At 34.7% G+C, this 20,888-nt stretch overlaps 1 protein-coding gene across 4 annotated transcripts in view; it reads left to right on the top strand.

Annotated features, from left to right (window-relative positions):
• GREB1L (GREB1 like retinoic acid receptor coactivator) overlaps positions 1 to 20,888 on the top strand; it is a 252,007-nt gene that overhangs the window by 120,541 nt on the left and 110,578 nt on the right. For 2 of the 4 annotated variants that reach the window (XM_081078878.1, XM_081078875.1), the window contains exons 3-5: positions 6,343 to 6,449; positions 16,357 to 16,516; positions 16,713 to 16,910. In XM_081078878.1, coding sequence (XP_080935004.1) covers positions 16,360 to 16,516; positions 16,713 to 16,910 — 355 coding nt within the window. In that variant the 5' untranslated portion in view covers positions 6,343 to 6,449; positions 16,357 to 16,359. The remainder of the gene's footprint in view (positions 1 to 6,342; positions 6,450 to 16,356; positions 16,517 to 16,712; positions 16,911 to 20,888) is intronic. The other 2 variants (XM_081078876.1, XM_081078877.1) reach the window with 1 other exon arrangement.

The raw sequence follows: 20,888 nt of genomic DNA, 5'->3' as shown, positions 1-20,888 counted from the left end.
AATTTTATTATGCTGCATCAATAAGAAATCAAGTTGCTCACCCTTTCAACCTTTTTAAAATTAATACTGCCTTAAATATCATTGTGTTTGTGTCAGATTTCAAAGTAGTAATATACATTTCAAAGCACATCTTCAGTTTTTAGCATTGTTATTTTCATAGTGTCATGTCTTGAGGAACTGCTTCTCATCTCCATTCAATTCTCTCAAGACCTGATTTCTACCAGACAGGAACTATTTCTTCTTTGAGGTCTAAATAGACTTAACGACGTATTGCACTGAATAAATATTTAATGAAGATTGAATATTTCCTCTGTGGTGGATCAATTATTCTTGTTGATTATCTGAGGAAAGCTATTTTAATGTCATATAATAGGTTAAGAAATTTGTTTTCCTGAATATCATTATTAGTGCCGAAGTTTGTTTCAGTGATATAACAATTCATTAGGTTTTTTCCAGTTGTCTATTTTTCCTGATTTATATATGCAGTTTGAATTTTTATGTTATCTCAAATACAAATCTGAAATTCATTGACCTAGTAGCATACAATAAAGTAATTTGCTGTGAGGGTAAGGTTTTTCTAGAATTTGTAGTATTAGAACTCTGAAAAATGGAAAATATTTGTTAATGAGGTATAAGAATGTTAGTGGTGCATTTTTTAATGGGAGAAATATAATTTTTATTGATAAATATCTTCAAAAACATAAATCAGTCTTTCCTTTTCATAACAAAAAATTTGTATTTCTTGTACTTTTAGCTATCAGACGTATATTTAATTTTATTCTTTTAGACTTTTTTTTAACTGCAAGATTAAATGAAATTTACATTTTCCTGTGGAATCTCTAAATTGATGGGGTTAGTAAAATAGCTTGAAAAATTTCAACTTGTAAAACTGCAGTCACTATAGTGGAATCATTTACTGCAAGTTGTTAATTGCATTCAGATAGAATTTATCAAAAGTCAATTAGAAAAACAAACTTCTCTAATTTAAATGAAAACAATGAACAGGTGGGGAAAATGTAGCATATATTTTTCATTCTTTTTTAACACTATTAAACATATGAACATAATTTTGAAATAGAGAGTTCATGCCTTTTGTCAAAATATTCTCCATTGTTAAGGAACAATTTCTTTGTGTTTTACATTTGACAACTTCTGGCACCTTTATTTCAATTTTAAAAAACTGTTGACATTGTTTGGTGTTTATTTTACTACAGGAAAATTGTGTGTGTGATGACAGTTATAGTACATATTTGATAAGAAGGGTAGAATAAATCAGTTGAGTCATAGTGTTATGATATCTGTTTTTAAGGTCTCTTTGACCCAGGAGTCTGTGACCTGTGAAATCTCCACTTTTTTGGATTTGTTAAGATACTTTACAGTGCAAGGATTTAAATTTAGATGCACACCACGGCAGGAGGTTGCCTGATGTGGCCCAAAGTGTAAAGCATATATCAAGGTATGAATTGGAAAAAGTTTAAGAATTTCTGACAACAATTAACATGTGAGAAGACAGAGGCTAAAGTTAGGAAGTTTCTTTTCTATTTCAATTTATAACAAAGAGAACCTGAAATTTAACCTGGTATTTCCAATGGTCTGATTACTCAGCGGCATTCCATTTTGTGAAGACATTGCCAAGAAAATGTACCCAAATTTTGAGTTACAAATTGTTCTTGCATCTGATTTGAAGGGGCATATGAGTTGCTTATAAGGTATTGCAGATCCAAAGCTGCACAAATGTTGAGACTTGGGGGAGGTTTCCAGTCAGTGAAGGGAAGCTTTCTAGACTTTACAGCTCTGTCCAGAGGCCAAATGGGAGATAAATCACCGCTGGCCACCTCTCTTATTATTGAAATGGTTCAGCCCTGGGGTTTAACTGAAGGACTTATAGGGTTTTGAAGTGCAAATAGGATGGTGAAGGGTAAACCCTTTTAGGGTTTCATTTTGATGGATTTTTTTCCTGTGTGGATTTCTGGCACTGACTGTGATCTGGAAGGGGCCCTTAAAAAAGAAAAGTTGTTTTGTTTTTGATCAATCAGGCAATAAGAACTTTCCACAGGGGTGTACTTTTCCTGCATGCGTATCGATCCTATTGTGTTTAAAAGTAGGTCATTTAATTGGGTCTTCTTTGAGCCTTGTCATTCCAAAGTCACGACTCTTTCTTGATATTAGTGCCAAAGTTTGACAGTGTTGAAGAATGTGGTACTTTTGGATCAGGAGTTTTGGCAGGTTACTTAGAATCAGTGTGTTAAAGTTGTCTAGCTAAAGATCAAGTCCATATTAGAACAAGCCCTTTATATACTGATAAGCATTCTATAATTATTTAATCTTTTTCCCATTTAGTTATGTAATTGTACATATTCATTTAATTATCTTGTATGAATTCTGTCTCGCCAGCATTAAAATGAAAACCAGAATATTCTGAGATTGTGTAATATTTGTACACTCTTATTTGTACAGATACACTGAAGTATTTGAGGAAATAAAGGAGACATGAAAAATGTTAAGAAAGAGATACGTTGATTTATCAAGTTGAAAATTTTTTTGCTCCACAAATAATTCAAACACAGGAGATAAAATCTTTTAAATTTTATTTTTTAGAAAAATGGGGAACAGATGAGTCATTAGTGACTCCAAAGAAAAATAATTATAACTTAAAGTCATTTTTGTGCAAAATTTTAAAGAAAAATTTAAATATTTATATTAAAGAAATGCCATTGTAAATACTTACGTTTCTTCTTAGAAATACGGTTGACAGAACTCTTCTTCAGCATTTGGCTCTTTATTTTAGATTTAACCGATACTTGTATCATTTACCCTGTTTGAAAATGATAATGTATGTAACTGCAGCACAGATTTTCCTCTGTGGTGATCACTACCTTTTATAAAAACGAATTGTTAATCTCCATAATTGACATCAATCACACAATATTCTTAATTGCCTTCCAACTCAGTTTTTGTTTTTCTGTTCTTCAAAACTTTCCATTCACTGTATTTATCTAAATGTTAAAGTTAAAATTAAATGAAATGTTAGAGTTTAAATTTTCCTATTGCTGCATGAAGATTTTAAATAAGATACTTAAAGAAAGCAAGAACAAAAAAACTGTAGATAGCATCAAGCAGAGTCCTTTCCATCTACAGCGTCCCTGTCATTAGTTTGTTGCTGGAAGATGTTAAAATGACCTTTCCTTTGTTAGAAAAAAGATCTGTAGTCCTTCCCAGAATCCTCTTTTTAACTGTCTTTTGAACCTAAGTTAAGGTTGTCTGATGAATGAATGGTGAGCTTTTTTATGAGCTACACATATTGTTGACTTTGTGTCACACGTTGCTTTTTAATTTCTAATGTGTTTTTAATTTGCGAAGCATGCATATGCCTTTCACAGCAGACTTGAGTCAGCATTTCTGAGTCCAGAAATCCCTGTATGCAAAGAAGACGGATCAGGTTTAAGAATGCTGTAGCATAAACCTTAGATTAACTGAAACACACATGTGAATGAATTTCACGTTCAATATTGTTAAATAAAAAAAGATACTTGAGAAAGACTTTTTTTTCCCAAGAACTTCTCTATCCTCCTGGCAAGTGAATTGCCCCAATATAAAAGCATTGAGAGTGGGGGTGGGGGGTTGTGAGCCACAGAGTGAAAAGGCAATCCACAAATAATCACTCTTTTCTGCCTTTGATTGTGTCAGATTTGTGTGTGTGTGTGTGTGTGTGTGTGTGTGTGTGTGTGTGGCAATTGTTTTCTCTTTTGCTTAGAAGAGGTTTATGGTCCAATGTGTGTCAAGCCAGCCTCTGTCTTAAGGTTGCAGTTGTATTTCTCTCTGGAGTTCCTAGAGGTGATGTTATCTTTTGTTCACTCAGCAGTGTGGTGGTTCCTGAGAGCATCTGTCACTTTAGGCATTACAAGATGGATGGGTCTCCAGTGAACTGCTGGTTGAAGCAAATGGTGAAAATAAGAAAAGACAAGGGGTTTCAGGGTCTGCAGAGAGGACAGACAACAAGGAAATACTGTTTGTTAGAAATCAAGAGTAAGCTGAGCAATAGAGGAAGAGAGAGCAAAGATGGATCGTATGTCATTTTATAAACAACTTGGAACCAGTCTTTTGGTGGCTATCGTGATCTGAGGGGGACATCTGCATAATGGTAAACAATTCTGTGCTTTGAATTTGCAAAGTGTGTTTGGACGTTGACGGAAAAGTCTGGGGAAAATGTTGGAAAATTACAATGACATGGAATGGTTTATGTGAAGGTGTTGCTGTTTGGAGAATTAGTAGTCTTTTAAAATGTAAAGATTTAAAAATGTTTTAATCTTTAAATTTTTCTTTATATTTTCTTTTTTTTCCTTCCTCTTTTTTTCCTTGTGAGCAACTGTAAATATTAAAATGTTTGACAAGTTTTGGCCACATAACTAACATCCTTATTATTAATATCTATACTGAAGCTTCTTTGATGTTTTTGCAGGGGAATTCTGAAAATTCTAGTCCATGCCATAGGGAGGCTGGGGTCAGATTTTAAGTTATTTTAAGTACCCTTTTACTTAATTTAATGGGTTCTTTGTTGAAAGAAAAAATATGTACTTGTTTTTTATCAGTCAGAACAAGGAAGATATTTTCTGTTATATTTAGAAGTTCATTTTGTTGGTGAAAGTCAAATTTGTAAATCCTGACTGGTATAGCGTCCCCCCTGTGTAAGACAAGGAACAGGAAGGAACTTGGCTAGAGTAGGAAAGGGGAAGCGGTTAGGGGGGGAGGGAGTCAGTGTAGTTGAAAAAAATGATTTTGTCAAACTTTCTGGCATTCGTCTATGAAAAAGACCATAGGTTGAAAGGCAAAGAAATTAAGATGATTAGAAGCTTTAAACTATACAAATGGTAGAGTATCTTCCTTCTCTAGGGGTGTAAATAATAGATGAAAGAGTAAGAGTGACAACAAAGGATCAGGTCGTTTAAGAGAATGTGTGCAGCCTGAATAGGGGTCTGTGGCCCAGGGCCAAAGGTCTTAGCTTTGAGTGTAATTAGGAGAAAATACAAAAATGTCATTACTAGCAGGTGAAGTATGCAGCACGTGGCTAAAAATTAGCAATTTTAGACTCTGAAGCTATTGGAATTGGATTACTGACCTTTTTTAAAAATCATTAAGGTCCTTGTGGAGTCATATAGTTTCATGGGCAGTAATGCAGTTTGACCTTGTTGACATATGGGGTAATCTTGGGTTTGGATGTAGGTAGCAAAACTCGTGACCTACAAAAAGATGTCTATTTGTGTGTGTGTGGGTGGGAATTGCATGAGTTTGAAAATCTGGGTGTTGCATTTTTAATTATTCTTTAGCCAAAAGACATTCTTCTGTAAGAGAGGTAAGATCAAGATTTTTATTTCAAAATCTAAAATGGTGCTTTTCTCTTTTTCCTATCTTCCAAGTTGGCATAAAAGGAGAGTAAAATGAAAACATTTTTTAGAAAAATAAGTTAATATTACTTTAAATATTTTAGTGCTGTAAATATGCATATTGTAATTAGTATAGTCTTAAGAAAATTCTCTTTTGTTTTCTTTTTAGACACAGTAACAAAGGAATAAAAACACCTCCAAGTTATATGTAAAAATCAGTGACCAAAGTTTTTATTTCATTTGATGCTTTATGACTATGTTTTCTATTTTTCCATGCAGTAATTTATACTGACTATAATCAACCTAGAGAACAGAAGAATATGCACAATGTAATTTTCAACCAGTTATATAATTGTAATTATTTAATTTCTTCTAAGAATACACTGCTCAAAAGGGTAGGAAACAGTAGCTCTTTTTCTTCTTCCAGGCATTCTTTCTTGGAAATTATTAAAGCATTAGTTTCAAAAAGTAGAGAATAATTTTAATTAATATTAGTTGTGCCTTAAATTTTTGATAGTTCTTTGAGGAGATAAATTTTCGCCAAGTATCAGAGATTATAAAATACAAACTTTAGAATAGGAAAATTATCTTCTACTAATTTTATATCTAAAAGTAAAAAAAAAAAGTCTGTTGTCTTTTAGCATTATGGTAACACCTGTCAAAAAGACAGACTTGACAGATTTAGTCATTTTACACTTAGTGGGAAAAAATCTTAAGAACAACAGGAATTATTTTTGAGTATATATAATTAGGAGTGATTATTTTGTGAGTATTTAAGAAGGAGGAATATCTGTATTTGCCAATTATGATATGTACAGAGTTGTGTAAGACTTTGAAAATTCATTTCTAATTGTAATTTTTGTAGAACTGTAGGTATTTAGATTATTGTGTTCTGGAATAGAATGCATTTGGAAATGAACTCATCTTTATGTACATATTTTTATTTTTTATGTTTTTACAGGTGCAAAAACCTTTAAACAAGTAAAATCTAGGCAACAAGCTCCCTGAAGTGTTGACATCCCAACTTAATCATGAACGTGATTCAAAAATGTTAATAAATAAACCAAGGTATTGTACAATTATAATATGCCCCCAAAATTTTTCAAGATCAAATTTGTTTTATGAAGTTATATTTAGAATTTAAATAAAGCTACTATAGTTGGTCCTTAAACTGATTAACCAGATATTTCTATGAACTCTCCTTCCATTTCCTCCCCTCTGCTTTCTTCTCCCTTCCCCCATCCTCTCTACCAAAAGAAAAGAGAAGAAAAAAGAAAAAGAAAAAAGTATTCAGCAATAAGTTTTTTTCCTGTAACATCCTCTGTATTATATTTCTTATGTACCTAAATTAAGACAAGAATTCTGATTTTAATTCCCCTTTGTTGATTCTGGTTTTATCTTTCAAATTGTCTAATAAGAGATTATTATTAATTATTATATTATTGTCCTCTTCAGAAAACCCCAACTATATCTAATGACCACATATATTTAAAATCTTTATCATACTGCACTACCCTGAGATGTATGTTTTAAAATTTTTATAAAAAGTATTTTTTCTATTTTTAAAATGTTTGTAATTTAGAAAAGAAAAAAGGTAATACTGCTTTTCCACCCCACTCCCTGATGTCAAAGAAAGTCAAAAGTTTGCTTAGAATTGAACACTTAAGGATACTGTTTTAGGTAGCTCTTGGCCATTAGGGCATAACCCAAGATTGTCTCTTTTTGGAAGTTTCAATGTGTTTAAATAGCCTGGCATTTCCAAGAGAGGCCAAAGATCTTTTCCTCTTTTATGACCCGTCGTATCCTTTTGAGGCCAAAAAGAACAAGAGGGTCATTGCCACTTCAGCCTGGTCCCTGTTTGTTCCTTCATGGTGACCACGCAGATTCTGAAACCTAGTATTGGCTTAACATTTGGGCCTGTAACATCTGGAAAATGGTCCGAGAGGGAGCTAAGGAGACAAGAGAGAGAACTGTTGCGTTTTGTTACACCAGGTGCTAGGAGGAAGCAACATTCGCCTTTTTGATATGGGAGGCAAATTCTGTGGGCCCTGGAGTTAGGCTTCAACAATTGAAGAGGTCAAAGGACAGCTGAGAGGGGTCAGTGAGACACCATGGGGTGTATTTTGTTACTTAGTAAAAGGAGCAGCCTTCTAAAACCTTAAAGGATTCTCTTGAAAATCTGTGTTGTGAAAAGGTTTTATGAGTCTCACGGCAAAAAACTCCTGATTTATCTAAGGAATGCTTGCTTTTGTCTAATGGAAGGATAATCCTTACCAAATGTTGGCAAGTACTATAAGAGTCAATATAGGTCTGAAAGAACAGTTAGGGTTTGAAGTATACTTTGCTTTCCAAAATGTTCATCATTTTCATGTTTGTCTCTCAGTGAAGAATTTTGCACTGTCGAAATATCACTTTTTTCTTTCCTCTGAGCACAAAGTAGGGGAGAGAGAAGGGTAAGGAATGAGCCTACATTAATTTAAAAATTATTCTAACAAGCTTTGGACTGACCCACAAACAGGGTTCTAAATCTTTAAAAACATCAATACTTGTTAACTCTAAAAGTTATTAAATTTATTTTAACATATAAAGGGAATAAATGGTACATGAAGTGTAATGTTTCTGGATTACGGAAGATTTTTTTTTTAAATTTAGATGTATTTCGTAGAAGTGGGTATCAGTTGTTGAATAACCTTAAATCTTGTGTTTCTTCCTGAAAGTGTTTGTTGCGCATTTTGTAGTTTAAGAAGAAAATAAATGCTAAAGCCAAGAATAGAGAATTTTAAAAGCAAATATAATAAAGTAGTTTCTTTTTGAGGAGTAGAGAAGGGGGGAAATCTGCATGTTATATGAGCTCACTTTCCCATAGCCCATGACTTCAATATACCGCTTATATGATTGTGGATACCTTTGAAAGGTGTTGCCACTGGCTGCTAGATAGTTAAAGAGGACTATTAGAGGAATTTGGCGGTATTTTGATGTTCAAATTTATACCCTATATACATGTGTGTTTGTATATATGTATATATATATATATATATATACACATATATATATATATATATATATTAGAGTGTGTATTACAATATGTATTAGTATGGGGAAAAAGATAAAATGATGAAAAGTATACAATAAGCTTTGTTTAGCACTTCCTCACTAATTTATAAATTTACAATTTGTGAATTGTGTGTGTGATTTTTTTCATTTCTTTTTAATGATTAGTCATTTTAAAGCAACATACTTTAATGTAAGGTGTAGTGTGCAGTGTGTTCTATGTCTATTTTCTCAAGGTTAAAGTGCCTTTCAACAACTAATTTAGAAACCTAAGTGTAGTGACTGATAATTGCCTAGAGAAAACCCACAGCTGTTTAAGTAGCATTGAAATTGTGGCAAAACTGACAAATACAATTAGCAGTGTTAATAAGATAAGAAGTTGGAAAGACATCGGTAGATGACAGAATGGAAAGATGAAGGTAGCAGGAGTAACAAAACCATATAAACACAGAATGTTCATAGTTTGCTTTGAATTTCCAATGCTTTTTCTTTTAAGCTAAATCCATCTTTTGCTACTCTCTGAATTACCTGGAGAATGGATGTTTTGCAAGTTAAATAATTCAGATACATTTATTCAGTCCCTAACACATCTGATTTTGAAAGATGATAGACAGCTGTCTAGCACTCGTATACAATCAGATTTTGCTGATTCTAAGGCACAGTTTTATTTGTAGTGCTTTTTAGAAGTCAATTTTAAATGTACTTCTATTTGACTGTAGTTACTGTGAGTGGGAATTCCTTTACCCCTCTTTATACCCTTATAATACTTACTAGTCATCCAAATGCATTACAGAGGGGACCAAAGCCTTTGTTTCTAGATTTAGTGACCCAGTATTACCAAAACCTGAAAGGTTTTTAATGTGTTATTACAAATTATATTTATCTGGTTAATGTGTATAGCCCACTTTCCAAACAACTTCTTAGGAAAATTAAATGGGGATAGGTAAATAAGAGAAATTCGATGAATAGTATATGAAAAAATATTTAGACATCTGTGCCGTTCTCATTATACTTTTAAAGTCTCCAGTGAAATTTGGAAAATTATTGTAATATCTTTTGAAATTCTACACTGCATTTGGGAAATTGGCTTTTGCCTCTAGTGTTTTATGCAGATTTTAATGATTGTTGTGATGAATCCCCATAAGTTTGTTCTCTGAAACGGTAGAGACTGGGGACTCTCTGAGTATGGCAGCCTTGATGGATGTGGTAAGCCACACTTTGGAAGCATTTCTCGTTATTTAATGTTTTCTGTTCTGGATTATTGACTCTTCTCCCTGTTGAAAAATTGGTCTCTGGTGACATGGTAGAGGTCACACGTTGCCTATTATTGTTTTAGTTCTTTGATCTCACACAGGGATTGCCTCTGGTAATTATACTAGCTCCAGAGAGTCTTGATGAGATGTGTTTATTTTACAGAAGAATTTCTGGTATTCCAAGGAGGAAGAAAGTAAAGATTTCCAGTAGTCACATGTAATACTGTTACAAAGGAAAAGTAGCATTGTATTTTATCTTTTAATTATGACAGTTTTAATAGTTATTATTAAATTAGCTGGCATATTATAGTAATTATTTCTATAACAATTTAAGATATATTGCATATCCATAAGTATATTGGTAAAAATGGTTAATTAGAGAATTAAGCTATTAGGGCTGGGTTTTTATTTCACTACCTGAAATAAAATACTTTTGGCTTCAGAAACTGTCAAAAGAGATTCATCCAGATTTAAATGTACAGAAGTATTAAAAGAGGTTGGAATTTTTATTTTTTAATCTGTTTGCATTTTCTACAAATTTTCAGCAAGGAGGATGGACAAAAATGAAATAAAACACTTCTGTTTTGAATACATGGTTAGCTTTGTGTGTTTTTGGAATGTGCTTGGGAGAAGATAATATCTCCTCAAACCCATTTAATGTATAATTGGATAAGACACAAAAAAGCTCAATGTGTTTATTGTTTTTAAATTGGATTCCCATTTTAATATTTTCTCCCAAGAACTCACAATCTAATAGAGGGGACAGACAAATACAAGACCCGACTCTTAAGAGTGACAGGTATCAATTTAGGAATACATGATATGCGAAAGGAGCACAAATGAGAACTGTGAATACATGCTTGTTTTTAATTTTGGATGATAGACAAGAACTTGCAAGAACCATGTTTGATTTCTCTGTCTAGTAGTCACACGTTATCACTCATCAGTGAATAGTTTTAAGAGAAGAGGTGTGTAAGCATCAATGCCTATAACAAGTAATTTTCTTACATGAAGTCAAAGAATCTGCTGGCTATAAGGGACAGTAATGTTTTGTATATATGATTGTAAAATTTCCTAATAAATGAATTACATATAATATCAAATAGCAGCTTTTGGAACTTTTACGTTGAGAGTCATTTGTTCTTAGGACAGTGCCCCAGAATCTCCTGTGGTGCCCAACACACCAGGGAAGGAGTGTATCCTGCTTTCCTTAGTATCCTCAGTGTAGCACAGTGCTTTAAAAAAAAACTTACTATTCTAACATTTTCTGCACATTTATTTTGTGTCAGGCACTATTCAAAAAACTTGATATGTGGATAAAATCTCATGTGTCTCACAAAAACCTATGATATTGATTGTTTTACACCATTTTACAGATGAAAGACCAAGTAACTTACCCAATATCATACAGGCGAGTGGGTGCAGGATTTGAATTAAGCTCATCTGACTCCAGAGCCTATATATTTAACCACTTAGATAGTAGGATTTCTATAAATGCTGCCTGACTGGATGGATGATTGTTAATTTGGAAAGTAGGTGACACTATCTGTAGAGAAAAGAGTAACAGAAGGCTGACAGTTGTCTTTTTAATACTTACTATGCCTGGTACATAGACGATAAATTGTGCCTTAAAAAAATAATCTCAAACCAAAAACAACTACACACACATACACCACACAAAATTTATCATCTTCACTCTCACCCTTTTTCTATTTCAAATAGTATGTTTTAGTGGAAAAAAACATGGGCTTTTGAGTCTAAATTTGAATCCTAGTTCTATCATTTACAAACTAGATAAGCTTGGCTTATTGCAGAAACTAGATCACCTGTCCCTCATTCTGAATCTGCTTATTTCCTTTTGGTTTCATTTACTTGTTCCTCTGTCCTGTAAGTGGAAGTTAGCTCTAGAGGTTAGACTACCTTTATTACACCTATTGGCCGGAGTACTTCCTAGATGTGTCATGTTATCTCGCATGGGGAGGCACACAGTGTCTCATTGCCTCTCTATTAGTGATGCTAACCTTGATCAGTGCGTTCAGGAGGTGTTAGCTGATCCCTCCATTATAAAGTCCCCTATCAACTTTTTAATCTAATTGTATCATTTATTGTCATTGCCGAGATGAATTTTGCATTAAGGGTTTCAAAATGGTAATTTTGTAATTCTGTTGTTCTTCTTACATTTATTATAGCTAGAATTCTTCATTAAAAAAACAAAAACTCTTTCTCAATAACCAGGACTATTTGGTTACTCTGAAATACAGGAAGAACAAGATAAATGCTTCACTCTTAGAGTTCAATTAGGTACATTTTGTTTTTGTTCTCCAAGAGGAATACTCTCCTTTTCTCCTAGAACATCAAAATTAATGTGTGAGTTTTCACACTTTAAATATGCTTCAGTCATCGCATTTATTCTCTTTTATGTTCAATTTCTCTCATCTTTGGCCTGTGGGAACACTTCATGTTGATCCTATGTCTTCTGACATAACCCATTAGTCCTTGATACCTTTTTTGCTTTCTGGCACAAGATGTTGAAGGCTCTTCTTGGGTATTTCCTGCCCCAGACCTGGAATTGGCCATACCTTCAAGGAGCCTTGATTCTTCTCAGTGGGAATGGTATTAGTAAACCACAATCAGGGTATTAGGAAGTACTTATTGTTACTGAATTGTCATCGCTTCTTGGATTTTTCAGTAGCTTGAAAATACAAATTTGAAACCTTTTTAAGAAATCAGTTATTACTTAAATAATATATACGTCCCCATCTATCTGCTTTGTAGCCTAACTTACTGTTAAACCAGGCAACCCTAAAGTAGTGTCTTAGATACAGTTCTTTTTCTTTTAGCATGTACATGATTTGTTTAATTTCTTGTTTTGTCACTAATTGTGATGATCCTTTTAAAAATATTTTCCCCCTTCTTCCGCCTCTTTCCTCCCCCACTCCCCCACTCCGATTCAAGCCATTGTTTCTCAGTCTAGTTGTGTAGGGTACAGCTCCCTGGCTCATGCTGGTATTATGAGCCTTGCGCTCCCCCGGCTGAGGCAGTTGGTTGCCGGTCATCGGTCGGCCGCTCACAGCAGCTCATGGCAGTTCACAGAAGCTCTTACCCGTTGCCGCCCGCTCACGATAGCTGCCGGCCACTCATGATGGCTGCTGCCCACCCATTCACACCGGCCGCTCATGGCAGCTCACAGCAGGACACAGCAGCCCACAGCCGCTCACCCTGGCTGCCGGCCACTCACGCTGGCCACCGGCTGCTCCTGGCAGCACACGGTAATCCACGGCAGCTCACGGAAGCCCCTGCCAACTCCAGCTGCTCACGGCAGCTCAGCTCCAGGGAGAGCCATTGTTCACAATCTTAGCTGTAGAGGGGCAGCTCCCTGGCCCATGTGGGAATGGAACCAACCACCTGAGCCACAGGGCCGGCCCTTCAAAATACTTTTTAAAAAATTAATGTTTATTTTCTTCAGATAGTTCTTATTAAAAGTCAATAAAAATATTTATACTTGGTCAAAAGAGAAACTTGTTGAGGGATTGCAGTTGGGTCAGTACAAATGTATCATAACTGGGGGAAATCATTTTGGAGTATTATGCTACAAGGCAGTAGTAGAAATTCCAACTGTTAATGAGAAGTTCTTAGTCAAAGCACTGGAATGAATTTTATTTTCCCTGGAATTCTGAAGAACCAGCAAGAGGGTGGGAGGGGTGTTAACTTTGCAAATTCAGTTGTTGTTACCACTTTTTTGACTAATAAGTCTGTTTTTTGAGGCTCCAAATTTTGTTTTTCAGTCTTCGTTGCAGGGGGTGCAGCCCACCATCCCATGCAGGAATTGAACTGGCAACCTTGTTGTTGAGAGCTTGCACTCTAACCAATTGAGTGATCCAGCCACCCCCATAAGTCTGTTTTATAAACCACTTATTCAAGGACAGTATTGAACTGTCAGTGGCAGGGACAGAACTCCATACTAAGGACTAAAGAAATCTGAGGTCATTTTTTTAAATGAGCAGTTATGTTTTCATTTGGGATAGAGTTGGCCACTTCCTTTCACTCTACCAAGTCTGTTCATAGTTACTTCTTTTTGTCTCCATCTGAGTATTGCTAATGCTCTTGTAGGATTATGTATATCTTCTATGATGGTGAAACTTGATCACCCATTTTTATGTTGATTTAATATTTTTATTCAACATGATACTTATTTACCCTGTACATATGTTATCTGTCACATTACTCCTAAAACTATCAGGGAAAGGATTGAGATTAGGCAGTACTCCCTATATCATTGAGCATTTCTTTATTAAACTAAAAAGATTGCTTGGAGAATGTTGGTTTAGAAGGTTTTCAGTGATGAAAGGAAGATGACTTCTTGAGCAGGTAATAGATTAAGAAGAGGCAAGATTTCCAGGCATTTGGTGCTCTAGAGAAAGGCTAAAAGTCCACCTTTGAAGTTATTCCATTGTTCTCCATGGATAAGAAATCCCGTGGTTGACTGTGCTAGTTCCTAGTAGTTTTCTCACTTCAGCAAAGAGGAAAGGTGAAATGGCTATTGGATTTTGACTTAGATGTATAAACTAATGACACAACATATTTCTCTTTCATTCCCACCCTGTTTTGATGTGTGGTTCTGTTAAACAATAAATAGCTTTGAGCTTTAGAAAATTTAACTGTTTATAGTTGTACTGGTTGGAAGTCTCAGAAAATTTCATTTGATAGACTTTGTTGATTTCCTTCCACTTACAATTTTTAATTGGGTAATGTACATATACTTCTGGTATGTCCTTTTTATAAAAAGGGAACCTAGTAATTTAGATCTATGGCATTTCGTTTCTTAATACTTATTATGAGAAAGGTTGCCAAAATATGATTCTGGCTTTTCCTCCAAATCATAACAATCTCTGATAAAATGACCCACTCTGATGGAAATCTCTGTATTCTATTCACTGCTACTAGTCATTGAGTAAGAAAGCCTTCTTTACTATATAGAGGCAGCCCAGACGCACCAAAATCTCCTATGGAGCTCTTGTGTATAAGTCTGGGAAACTTGAGAGTAGGATTGTGATGTGCTATGTATCCCCCCTTCTCTGCTCATGAGTCGTCACCACTGGATCTTGGCTCCCTCTACTGCTGAGCCCAGACGCATACTTAGTCCTTCTCAACCAGTCCTCGAGGGAGTCAATTGAAGTTGGAATTCCAGATGAAATTGAATATTTATCCCTCACTCTGTTGGGAAAAGTGAGGCTAAGATACTCTCAAACTTGCCTTTCTTGAAATGATTCACCCATGTTGAGCCTATATAGTACTCCGGGAGTGCAGGATTTGTTATCATGTGGCTAGATATTGAGTGAGTCCTGATTCAACCCTTACCAGTTGGGTGACAGTGGGCAAGTCACTTGGCTTCTCCAAACTTCAGTTTTTTTTATCTATGAAGTGGGAAGAGGTCATACTTACTTCAGAATACTGAGGATTAGATAAATAATCTTTATAAAGTGCTTAGTATACTGCCTAGCTCAAGAGTTCTGAAACTTTTCATCTTAGAACCCCTTTAGACTCTTAATCATTGAGTTTTGTTTATGTGGATTATATTTATTAGAAATTAAAAGTAAGAAATTTAAAAATATTTATTAATTAAAAATTACCAATAATAAACCCGGTATTATCAAAATAAATAGCATATTTTATGAAAAATAACTGTATTTTCAAAATAAGTTCGTGAGAAGAGTAGTCTATCTGCATTCACTATGTTGCAACATTACACATCATGGAGACTCTGGAAAATTTTCCTGTACCCACATGAGAGAATGAGAGTGAAAAAGGCAAATAATGTCCTAGTAATAGTTTGAAAAGAGTTTTGACCTCATGGACCCCAGAAAGGGTCTCAGGGACCTCAGACCATACGTTGAGAATTGTAGCCAATAGTTAGCATCCAATAAATTGTAGTTATTAATCATATGTATGGAAAATATTTTAATTAGCAAGTACTATACAAATATTAGTGATAAGAACTGAAGGCCATGGCTTCAAAACTTCTTAGTATAAACTTTTTCCGAAGGGTCTCAAATAACATTGTGATTCAGATGGAGCAAAATAAACAACAGTGTTTTTTTCCAAAATGCTAGTAATACATAAAGGAGTTCTCTGAGTATAAAAGGCTCATATCTTGCCTTCAGAAATTTGTCAAGTATATTATCCTAAAGCTTTCATTTTTTTTTTCCAGAGAGGAATTCTTCTTTGTCCCTAAGGTAATAAGATCTTAGTAGAGAGAGAGGTAATTAGAGAGTTACTCTGAAACCACTGATAGAGTTGGTATGGGGTTATGGTAGCCCACCAGTTTTAAGGTGGAGATGTCACCAGGTTGGGCTTCACAGTTGGCAGGTCAGTCTTGATTTACTGGATGGAGAACCTTGACATAAAGCATGTATTACTGTTAGATTCTCAGATTCAAGATCCTTTAAAGTGGCTTTTTGAAATGCGTTTGGACTGAAAACCAAAAACCAAATATGATATAACAGATCATTTATACAGGTTCTCTGAACAAGAAATATACATATAATTCATATCCTAACAAGATATATGGATGTAGTTTATATCAGCTATATGTGTACTTTGCAGACATATGATCCTCTAATTATATCAATTTCCTCCTTTCTTCCTCTTTGTCTTTGGGGGTGGTGGTGTAGACCATGGGGAATTCATATGCTGGGCAACTGAAATCTGCTCGATTTGAGGAAGCTCTCCACAACTCCATAGAAGCCTCTCTCAGATGTAGTAGTGTGGTACCACGGCCAATTTTTTCCCAGCTGTACTTGGACCCTGACCAGCATCCATTCTCATCTGCAGGTAAGTTTCTCAATCCTACACAACTTTCACAAAAAGTGGGCCTTCCAAAATCTGGGGACCTCTGAAATAAATTGGTAAATTGTTAGAAAATGCTAGTCTCCCTGTCTTTAGATGTCTTTCAGAACTATGATTTTTTTTGGTTATTTTTCCTAAACATCTTTTCATTAAATTAGCTTTGATTTATTTGCTCACCCAGATGTAAAACCCAAGGTGGAAGAGCTGGACAAAGACTTAGTTCACCGCTGTACTCAAAATGGAAGCCTGGACTTTTCTAACACTCTGACAGTTAATGAAATGGAAGATGATGAAGATGATGAAGAAATGTCGGATTCAAATAGCCCACCGATTCCCTATTCACAAAAACCTGCCCCAGAAGGGTCTTGCACTACAGATGGTGGGTTTCAGATTTTTTTTTTCAATCTCTCTAATATTGTCTGACTAGTTTCCAGTCATTACATGTGATACTCAAGGCTGGAAACCAGTAATTACAGAAAGGAATGAGGAACAATTATGTTCTTACAATATTTCCTGTGACTTCGTAGCTGGTGTCTGTAAGAAAGGCAAGTATTATCACCCCATCTTACAGATGAAGGACTGAGATTCACAGCAGTTGATGACTTTTCAAGATGGTATGTGACAATGGCAAGCCTAGACCTAGGTCAGGGTTTTTTCAGTACTTTCTGCAAAAATGGTACTACTTTAGGAACTCTTTTAGTGTTTTCCTACTTCTTTCTTTTCTACCCTCAAAACAATAACAGAGATAACCGATGTTTTATATTTACCTTTTCCATTTATTTTAAACACTCACCCAATATATTGTTTTCTATAGAAGAGAAAAATGTATGTATTTTGATAATCCTGTTTTATTTTGTTTGTCAACCACCTCTTCTACCAAGGCTTTTACCACACTTAAAAAAAATCCTAATATAAAATATTTTCAAGTATTTAATCGTTTTAGTGATGTCACAACTTAAATTATACTCTCTTCCCTCCATTTAGTGGTATACAGCACTGTTTTTCTGGCCTTTCTATCCTAATTAGTATGTCTATCCTAATTACTACTTTATCCATATTAGCTAGAGTATAACTTTTGTACCAGCTGATTTGGACCTGGGGTGATTCCAATGCATGCAAATCTTTGGCGTCGAGGGGGAAGAGAAAGAGGAGAAGGAGGGGGAACAATTTCAGGACATTGCCTATAAAAAGCTTGATGTGCAAATAATTCGTATAAACTAGAGATTCAAATATGTGAAGCCAGATGAATGAGTTGGCACTGTTTGGAAGTTTTATTTTTCTCCCTGATATTCTCTCTCTCTCTCTCTCTCTCTCTCTCTCTCTCTCTCTCTCTCTCTCTCTCTCTCTCTCTCTCTCGTTCTAGAATCTGATAAACTACAAAAGGCTCAAAATCCCCTACCTACAGGGATTTGGAAAATTGAATAATCCTCCTCGCAGCTTATCTATGCCTGATTCACTACAAGTGGTCTCTAGCAATTACAGACCACTGTTCTTTGAGTTAGGCCTGCCTCTAGCACATCATTCCTTATGAATTTACTTCCACATATTTGGTTTCTTTTGCCCAGACTTATAATAGTATAGTATAATATATATTGATTTACTCATTATTGATGTAATACACGTCTTAAACCTGGGAGGTGACTGGCATTAGGTTTCCATTTACCTGTTTTATATCCATTTTCATGCCTTTTATTTGATTGATTAGTCAATTTATATTTATCAAGTAACAGCTAGAAGTTGAAATAGTGCTTAAAATATTGTTGGGTTGTCATTAAGAATCTTATTATGTGTAAGAATTAAATACAATAGTAAAAACTTTACAGGATCATTTTGAAACATTTTATACCGACAAATGGGAGAGAGGTTTCCCTGTTTTCCTGTGCGTTACATTGTGTTTTAGATTGCCTTTGGCGTATCTGGCACTGTTGATATTATATATAACCAGATATGGAAAGCCGTTTAGGACTCACCAATATATCAACTCAGTGATCTAGCAGATAGCAAGTATTTCATGAATTTTAAAACATGAGAACACTAATCTTACCATGTAGAGATTCTTTAAAGTAGAAGGGAAGGGTAATAGTTATTTTAAAGATAAAAAGAAGAAACTTACACTAATTACATGTCCATTTTTCTTTTTCCTCCTTTAATTCACCTGGGGGTGGCCATTAAAAGCAAAAAGCATAGTTTATAATTTGATAATATATAGTTCATCCATAGCGCTTTCAATTTCAAAGGCAGAACAGCCCTGACATTTTCCTTAATAAAATTGTTAGTGAAATAGGGCAGTATAATGGACTTGTTTCAAGGGAGCACCTTCCAGTCATGGGAAATCCTCTATTTACCTAAGGCTTAAAGGAAGGTGAAGCTATTTTTAGAGGCAATTTAGATAAGCAGATACTTAACACCTGATGGGCTTCTGGGGGTTACCATTCAGATGTAAATTTTGGTTGCTAATTTCTTATGTAAATTATTGGAATGGTGTAGGTTCCTACCCTGCTGGGAGGCAGTTGATTGTCTAAAGGGGTGAAGGGCAACCAAATTTTAGGCCAAATTTACTTTACTTTGTGTTTATAGCTGTTTCAGTAAACTTTCCCCTCTCCCCATTTAGATTACTCTGTAACCTTCAAGATGAAGATAATTGGAGAATGCAAATCTGGTTCTGTGAAGTGAAAACTTTGGCTATTTTCTTAAGGAAATGCAGATGAAGTTTATAAAGAAGAGCCTTCTTTTATTCTTTTTAATTAAAATCATTTGCTATAAGAATCTTGATTTTAGGGCAACATTTCTCTTTTATTCTCAAAAAAGGAAACTATTTAGGGGACACTTTTGTCAAATTACATATATACCCACCTCAATGATAACTTATCTTTCTTTCTTTGCATACTCTTTCCCAGATCTTCCAGTAGCTTCTAAAAGAAAAATCAGATCATTCTTTCAGGATTAGTTCAGGTGTTAATTCAGAATTACTCTATAGGGGAGTAGTAAGATTCTTTTCATTTTGTTTGAGATTTTAATTGGGATTTAATATTTAATCTTTATTGGGTAAATAATCTGACATATTTCTAATAGTGGAAAAAATAGAACCACCTGCTACACCAGATATTTGGATCCTATAGGTCTTGAAATATAATCCCGTTTCATAGATTCTTTAGCTATCCACTCTTTACAGATACACACAGCTTATTTTCAATCTATAAAAAAATAAATTAAATATTGCTTTTTGCATGATGTTTGTAATTGGAGGTCCCTGATGATATATTTTGTATATAATAGCTAGTCTGAATACCAAGAATGAGGGTTGGGAGGAAAGTTAGTTAATAGATATCAAACAAACGGCTAGACCCTGAGCAGGCTAGACCCTTAGACCGTGTTCTCAGAACAACTACAAATTTAGGAACTTCTGTTGATTTTGCAACCATTTTTGGCCTTGATTTCTTCCTGACCCTGTTCATCGACTCAGCCTTGCCTTCTCTTTTATTCCTATTCTTTTTCCTCTTTATTAAATTGGCTGTGCAGCATGTGTTGGTAAGTAACCAGAAGGCAAGAAGACAAAATAGGACATTTTAAATAGACTTTATGTTTTTAAGAACAGTTTTAGATTTACAGAAAAATTGAGAAAATGGTACAGAGTTTACATATATCCCTGCGGTTTCTCCTATTGTTAGCATCTTACGTTAATTAAAGTCCATAGTTTGAGTTTCTTAGTTTTTATGTAATGTCCTTTCTCTGTTTCAGTGTGTATCCCATCCAGGATACCACATTAGATTTAGTTGTTATGTTTCCTTACACTCCTCTTGGCTGTGAGTTTCTCAGACTTTCCCTGTTTTTGATGATGACTGACAGTTTCAGGAATTATTTGTCAGGTATACTGTAGGAGATCCACTGTTGGAATTTGTTTGATGTTTTTCTCCTGACTAGACTGGAGTTATGGGTTTGGGGGTGGCTATGACAGAAGGAAAGTGCCAATTTCATCATATTAAATCAAGGGTACATTCTATCAATATGATTTATGACTGTTGGTGTTGACCTAGATTACCTGGTTGAGGTAGTGTTATCTCCACTCTTTATCTCTTTCCAAACCATGAAAAGATGTCACTATACTCAATCCATACTTAAGGAATGGAGAGTTATGCTCTGCCTCCTTGACGGTGGAGTATCTACATAAACTATTTGGGATTCTGCTGCATGGGAATTTGCCCTTTCTCCCCTATTTATTACCTTTTTTGAATCATTTATTTATATCATTATATACTTGTGGATATTTATTTTATTTTGGGGCTATAATGCAAAACTATTTTGTTGCTCAAATTTTTCCATTGGGTGCAAGTTCAGTTGATTCCTGTGCTTTTACATA

The sequence above is a fragment of the Rhinolophus hipposideros genome, assembly GCF_964194185.1.
Source record: "Rhinolophus hipposideros genome assembly, chromosome: 17".
Classification (NCBI taxonomy): Eukaryota; Metazoa; Chordata; class Mammalia; order Chiroptera; family Rhinolophidae; genus Rhinolophus; species Rhinolophus hipposideros.
Note: the sequence above shows the minus strand (reverse complement) of the source record. Positions and strands in the feature narration are given on the sequence as shown.